Below are 7,166 nucleotides of genomic sequence, written 5' to 3' on the forward strand. Positions count from 1 at the left end.
AATTGCCGTGATAGTCATCCTTGTGTAAGAGCGCGCGGGAGGGCAGCGGGGCAGCAGGGAGGCGGGCGGCAGCTCCCCGCCGCTCGCTCGCTCGCGCCCGCCCGCGGCGGCGGCGGCGGCTGCCTCCAGCCCCGATTCCCATGGGATTGTGCGGGGCCGTTCCCTCCCGTCCTCGCGGAGGCGTCCGAGGTGCTGCTTTTCCCCCCCCCCGCCGCTCGGCTGCTGGGGGCGGCCGGCAAGGCCTCGCCTTTGGGGGTTGCTCCCATTTTACAGATGTGGAAACTGAGGCCCGGAGCGAGCAAAGGGTCTCCAGGGGAGCAGAGGGAGCCAAGCTCCCGGGACCCCAAATTCCTATTGCAGGGCCGGTCTCGCCGCTCCCGATCAGCCAGCAGGGATGATCCTAGGCCTCTTTTTTTTATTATTATTTTTTTAAGTGCATCCAATTGCACCAAACTGCGAGAGAAAAAAAGGGGGGGGGGGAAAAAGTGTCACCTCGGGAGCAGGGAAGAGGCTCGGCGAGCGGTTGCGTGGTGATAGTCACTATGGAGACGGGCATCGCTCCCTGCCTGCTCCCGGCGGAGAGGGAGGGAGAGGCCRAGGCGCGCGGAGATTCTCCGGCGGCTCGTACGGCTTGAGCACGGGGCTCGCCGGAGCGCTGCGTCCTGGAGCCGCCCGCTCCTCTGCCGAACGGTGCCGGGAGGGGGGAAACGGGACTCGATAAGCCTCGTTTCCCAAGAAAACCCGGCAGAAGAGGGGATTTAACGCTTGGAGCTCTTATACGGAATAACCCTCTCATAGTGAGGGTTTCCGAAAGAGCCACCTGGCCGGGAAGCCTGAAAGGTTACCTGGGTTTAAAAAYAGATTGCAAAAAAAAGAGAGGAAAAAAAAAAGGCCAAAAAGTGTGAATTAGCCATTCTTGGGCTCCCAAGTGTTCGTCTTCCCCAGAAAGCAAATTGTGGAKCCGCAAGGGAGGAAAGTCTTCCCGCTTTGATGCTTGGATTGGCAGCGAGGCCAGATACCGCAACGTCCCAGGAATAATTCTACCAAAAATATATATATATATATAATAATAATAATAATACAAGTGACTCACAACTCAAGGAACCCCAAAAAACCCGCGTGGGCATGCGACTGTTGGCTGCCAGGGTGATGGACTGGTGCCGGGTCGGTGCCCGCGGAGCTTCGAGTGGAGAATTGCAGGGAAAAAATTGATAAGAATTAGGTTTCTGCACCTGATAGGGATTATTATTATTATTATTTTTAGTAATCAAATAAAGACTTTTTAAAATTTGGAGCTGAAGATGAGCGCGGGGATTGGAGACGGGTTGAAATTGCCCCAGCTAATCACCAGCCGCTTGACTGCTTATGACTTTATTAAAAGGGGGGGGAATAAAAAATAGGAAAAAGCCGCCGCTTCTCCGGAGCGTCGCAGCGGAATAACGATTCGCCGGGTTATTCCTGCCGCGTTGCCGTCCTCCGTGAGCGCCTCCGGCATCCCCCAAAGCTGCGTTTCGGGCCATTTTGTGGCTGTTTGGGGGCTGGAGCTGGCACGCGGTGCCGCCGGACGGACGGACGGACGGGGGGGGGGGATGCGGCAACGCTCGAGGAGACACTTTTCCCCCAGGAGAGGGGGGAAACAGCGTGGGAATGAGATGCCGCATCCATCCTGCAAGTCTGGGGTGCATAAATCCCTGGGAAACCTGTTTGGATCCCGGAGCTCGAGGCAGCGGGATGGGCCGGGATGCCCGGGGGGTCCCGACTGGGATACCCGCGGCCGAACTCACCGTAGCCACAGGGAAAACATGCCGGGAAGACGTTTTCACTCCTTTCTCTCTCCCCCCCGGCAGGTTTCCGAGCGGATGCTGACGGCTCGACCCCGCTGGACTCGGCCGCGCAGGAGGGGACCATGAACTGAGAAAGCGGTGCCCCACGCTGCTTTTTTTTTTTTTTTTTTTGGCTTTTTTGGGTATTTTTTCCCTATTTTATTTTAAAACAAGAAAAGAAGGGAAAAAAAGCGACCTTTAATGAAAGCGTTTTGAAAAACGGGATTACTTTCCCCCTCCCCTTTCCCCTGCACCAAAGTCGTCCCCCCGCCGCTGCCGCACGGCGAGGATTTCCGGCGAAGATGGGGAGGAAAAAGATCCAGATCCAGCGGATCACGGACGAGCGCAATCGGCAGGTCGGTGTCGCCGCATCCTCCTCTTCTCTCCGCGGGAAGGATTTGGGGGCTGGGTTCGTTTTGCGGGTCCTCGCGTCTTTGCCGCCTAAGCGCTTTTCCGGAAGGAAGCGTCCGCTTAAGCTAGTTTCTCCTCCCTCTTTTTTCTTTTTTCTTTGCTTTTTTGCAGAAAATATATTTGTTTGACGTTTTCCGTGAGGTTTTTCCATCGAAAACTTCTACGYGGCTGGGGTGTTTTTCCTGCTCTGCCAGATTTTGGGGGGCGTTTGCTCTAGTTTGCTTCAACACCTCTTTTCTGCTGCTTTTCTCCCGGAAAAGCATGCGTGTCCGTGCGATATACTCTTAATGCCGAAAAAAAAGCGGCAAATAATAGATTCTGCTGGACCGTTTTATTGCTCCGCGGCAAAACAATAGGGAACGGCAGGTTTTCTTCATTACGGCTTTATTTGGTGGTTGGGGGACAGGAAGGGACCTAAAATGGTTTCGGGAATGTTCCCGTTGCTCCCGGCCCTGCTTATTTCCCTAATTAGCAGGAAATGGGGCATTAGGGGTTATTAAAGAAGCCGGAGCGCGTTTTCCGGCACCGGCATGCCAGGACCTTGCTGAACGTGGCAGGGAGGTATTTGCACRCGTGCAGCCGGGTTTTTGGAGCCCCCGGGGGGGGGGTTTCAAGGGAACGGATAGTCGGCATCCTCAGCAGTCCTGTTTTTCCGTCCCCGGCGGATGCCTCCTCCGAGGCAAATCCGAAGCCCTCGCTGCAGGGCGAAGCCTTTTCCATGCATCTCCCGCCGTCTCTGCAGCCCGGCGGGTCAAACCCCGCTCCGCTCGGGGGCTCGCTCCCGTGGGACCGGCACGGCTCCGGAGCCCGCGGATGCCCGATCCGAGGGCGGAGAGCGAGGAAGACTCCCTAATGTCATTAGCGGAATTACAGGGGAGGGTTTGCCGTGACGGATCGGGCCGCCGCCGGCGGTGGCCGCTGCGGGCTGCCGAACGGTTCGTTAAAGCCCCGAGTGGAGGGCGGGAGGGGGACGGATGCGGGACGCGGTCCCTGACGCCGGCTCCCCTCTCCGCTCGCTTCCAGGTGACCTTCACCAAGCGGAAGTTCGGGCTGATGAAGAAGGCCTACGAGCTGAGCGTGCTGTGCGACTGCGAGATCGCCCTCATCATCTTCAACCACTCCAACAAGCTCTTCCAGTACGCCAGCACCGACATGGACAAGGTGCTGCTCAAGTACACGGAGTACAACGAGCCCCACGAGAGCCGGACCAACGCGGACATCATCGAGGTGAGCCGCCGGAGCCGGGGGGGGGGAGCGGGAGCGAACGGGGAATCTCGCGCGCCCGTGTCCCCTTCCATCGCATCTCCGTGGTCAACCGGGYGCAAATCCTCCGTCGGAGGCGGTGGGGTTGGGACATCACTTGAGTTACGGCTCTGAGGTTGAGTTGTAGCTTTGTTTTAGGAGATGTTCCCATGGTCCAGGCTGGGCAGAGGTGGTTTGGGAGGCGTTTTCCCAGGACTCGGCGCCCTGCGGCACCGGGGGAAGTCTTCCCGCGGGAGCTGGCCGAGGACGCGCGCCCTTTCGGCAGGGTTTTAGGAGGGCGCCGGAGGTCGAGCGCTAAAACTTGGGATAACTTGGGTTGGGCAGCATCTCCGGGTGTCCTCCGCCAGGTCCTGTCCGTGTCCTCTCCTGTGGACACRGCGGGATCCCTCTGCGCCTGGCGCCGCGTTTCTCCCTGCTGCTTCCCGAGCCCTTCCGGCAGTGCAGCCTCCCCGCCCAGCCGCGCCGGGATGCTCATGCCGTGGTTCCCGCGCCGCCAAACGCATTTGTCTTGGCTTAAAAATACCGTAAACATTTTGGGCAACGTTCTCTGCTCCCTTATGGTCCGAGACGCAAACACTCCCGAGCCGGCGCGCAGTCCTTGGCACCCGGAGAGGCGCCGTGTTTGCACCACGCGGGGAGACGCGTCTGCATCCAAGGCGGAGCGGAGRCGCGCCGGGAGCGGGAGGATGGCGGCGGGCGGCGGGCGAGGAGCCCAAGCGCTGCGCGCCGCTCGCCAGCGCGCTCGTCTCTTCTCCCTGCTCCTCTTAGGGTTGCTCTAAGATTTTTTTCCTATTTTTTATTCCGAATTTCCCCCTGCCCTGAGCGGCCGTTCCTGCTCACGGAGACAGCCCGGCTCGGGCAGGTTTCTTTTTGCTGCATCCCTCCATCCGGACGGCGAGCTCGGATCCCGCTGGGCGGGTTTTGGACCCCTAAGTGCAAAGGTCCAGTTTTTCTGATGTTTCCTGCTGACTCCCAGCTGAACGGACAAGGTGCCGGGGATTTACTCCAGCCGAGGGCTGGCTTGGGGGACGCCCTGCGCCGGTAACCCACAGTCTCTTGCTCTCCATCTCCTCCAAGAGTATCTTCCCGGGAAGACGCGTCCTTGAAGCGAGCGGCAGCTTCCCGAGCGCGCCGCGTTCATAAAGCTCGAGGACACAGTTTGCCACCGAATACGATGCTTCTCCCCGCTCCGTTTGCTGCTCGGAGGCTTCGGCACGGCAGCGGGGACGGGACCCTCCGGCTCGTCTTGCAATCGCCCGCGGGGCCTGGTTTTATGTGGGAATCGCGCGTGCACGTGCCGGCGTGCAGCTCGGAAAGCCTTTGGGCAAAGGCGCCCCGGTGCAAGCAAGCGCAAGGCGGCACACGGACACGCGCGGATCGCTGCGCGCCCACCTGCCCCGCAACGCTGCCGCCACCTCCGGCGGCACCTTGGAAAACCGGCGGAGCAGCCTGGGGCTCTCGGGAGCCGCAGYGGCGGATTTGCAGCGCCGGGAGAAGCTGCCTGCCTTCGTTTCCCTGCTGGAAAGCAGGATGCTGGAATGCAGCGTCGCTCCCGGAGCCCTGGCAAGCGCCGCCGGCGTTCCCAACGGAGGGGCTCGGTGTTTTCCTTAACACCCGCTCCCGGGATGCAGTGAGAATTTCCACTTTCCTCTATTAAAAGCAAGGGAAGTGACGCCCGATGCCCGGCATCCAAGGGCGTCCGGGGATGTTTGGGGCTGGAGGCCACGCGCGATGCCGAGGACGCCGCTCGCCTGCGCTGACGTAAACCGGAGGTGACAACAGGGTCCCCTCCGTGCTCTCGCCGGGGTCGCGAGCTCCTGGGAGCAAAGGCACTGGCAATGTCAGCTCCGGACGCCAAAAGCCTCGGGAATCGGTCCCCTCAAATCACGGTTTGCATCTCCGGATGCGCATCCGCGGGCAAGAGCCGTCCTGGGAACGGGATTGCCTGACCCCCGTGCAGGAGGGGGCTCCCGAATCCATCCCCGGCCGGCGGCGCCCCGCGGAGAAATCTGTGCGTTCCGCTCGCGCCCGGCCACCGGCAGCTTTGGAGCCGGCGGAAATCTCCGCTAAGGCAGCGCGGGGGGTTTGCTTTGCCGGGCGCATGCCGAAAGAGAGGGACCGGCAGCGGCTCCCGCGGAGGGGAAAATCCTGCCCGCGGAGAGGGGCAGAGCCGGAGATGTAGGGACAGCAGGGAAGCGCGCCCGGAAATAGCGTTTTTTCGCTAGTGAAGTTTTCCCCCCAGTTTTCTCCTTTGGAAGGATCGAAGGAATTCATTTTGCGTCGCCTTTAAGTGAAAAACGGTTTGCAGCAGATCGCAGCCCGGTTAAAAAAGGAAAAGAGAGAAAAAAAAAAAGGCTTCGTTCCTCCCTCACCTTCTGTTTTCCCTGTGAAAAGGGAACGGGGAGGGAAAAGGAGAGAAAAGGAAAGCGGCGCCTTCTTGCCTTTCTCTACCCCTTTCGAAAGACCTTGCAGAGACCCTGAAAACAAAGGGAATTTGGGGGGTTTCATTCTCCCCGAAACTGGATTGTTCCCTTTTTTACATCATCTCGTCAAAAATGTGGGATGTGCATTTTGGTTTTTTTTTGCTTTCTTGCCAAAAAATAGCAGCCGACGTTCATATGCTTGGCAACGGCGTTCGTTGCCCAAAAGCTCATTTTTTTCTTTGGTTTTTTCCTTTTTTTCCCTTTTTTTCCCTCTTTTTTTTTCTGAGCAGCAAATTGCCACCAGCCCGGGCGGCCCCACCACGCGCGGGGCCACCGAGATCCCGCGCGGTGACAGTGACGATAATCCAATCTTACGCTTCGGGGCATCCGCCGGGTGCCGGGAAGGATTTTTTCCGCCCTCTCCATGTGCAGTTGGCTGGATGCAGGCTGTCGCCTGGTTTTCCACGGGAACGGGGGGCGGATTACGGCCGTGGCTCGGGCAGAGCGGCGGCGGCGGTGGCCTCCGAGATGATGAAGCTGCCACTAATTTTGTGCAGTTGGTGGCCGGAGCTGAGCGGAGCTGAGTTCACCCCGTCGCTCCGCTCTCCTTGATAGAGCTCGATATTGGTGGAGAAAAACCGGTTTCCAAGGGGAAAAAAAAAAATAGGCGAAGCCGTTCCTTCCCCAAGTGCATTACTTTTTTTGGCCCTTTCTAAAAACAGCCAGAGCCATGCGCAGAAGCAGGAAAAAGGACCCTGGAAAACCTTCCCGTCGGGTCGGGCCCGTGGTTAAAGCCCAGCTCGTGTCTCGGCCGCATCCTTGGGCCGTGCAAATTCAGCTCGTTCCCAGTCGAGCCAAAAACCAGGAGGATTCCCCGCAAATAGAGACCCGTCGCTATAAAAGCAGCCCTGAAGAGGGGATCATTTAACCCAAAGTCGCTTTTGGAGTCACCGGTGTTGCTTCTTTGGCAGCGACTCTTTGCAGCCGCGGCGAAGCGGCCGAGGTTTGCGGTGCTCGGTGCTGCACGAATGCGGAGCAAAACCTGCCCGCGGCATTTCCAGGCTTTGCAAGAGGCTTCACCGTTTTTTGCCCCTTCCGTTATATCCCCGCGTTTCCCGGCGCTTACAGGTAGCTAACGAGCCTCTCCAGGATGTATTTTGCCCTTAAAATAGCTGTGTTTATTACTGTTTAGGAAGACAAGAGGAGAATTGTCAAGGCCCCGTATTTTTTATTTCTTTTTTTTTTT

General features: G+C 58.7%; 1 protein-coding gene across 1 annotated transcript in view; it reads left to right on the top strand.

Annotated features, from left to right (window-relative positions):
• MEF2D (myocyte enhancer factor 2D) overlaps positions 1 to 7,166 on the top strand; it is a 32,738-nt gene that overhangs the window by 14,491 nt on the left and 11,081 nt on the right. The window contains exons 4-5 of the mRNA XM_026073895.1: positions 1,848 to 2,179; positions 3,258 to 3,461. Of these exons, the coding sequence (XP_025929680.1) occupies positions 2,126 to 2,179; positions 3,258 to 3,461 (258 nt within the window). The 5' untranslated portion in view covers positions 1,848 to 2,125. The remainder of the gene's footprint in view (positions 1 to 1,847; positions 2,180 to 3,257; positions 3,462 to 7,166) is intronic.

This window comes from Apteryx rowi, unplaced genomic scaffold, assembly GCF_003343035.1.
Source record: "Apteryx rowi isolate R43461 unplaced genomic scaffold, aptRow1 scaffold_379, whole genome shotgun sequence".
In the NCBI taxonomy this organism is placed as follows: domain Eukaryota; kingdom Metazoa; phylum Chordata; class Aves; order Apterygiformes; family Apterygidae; genus Apteryx; species Apteryx rowi.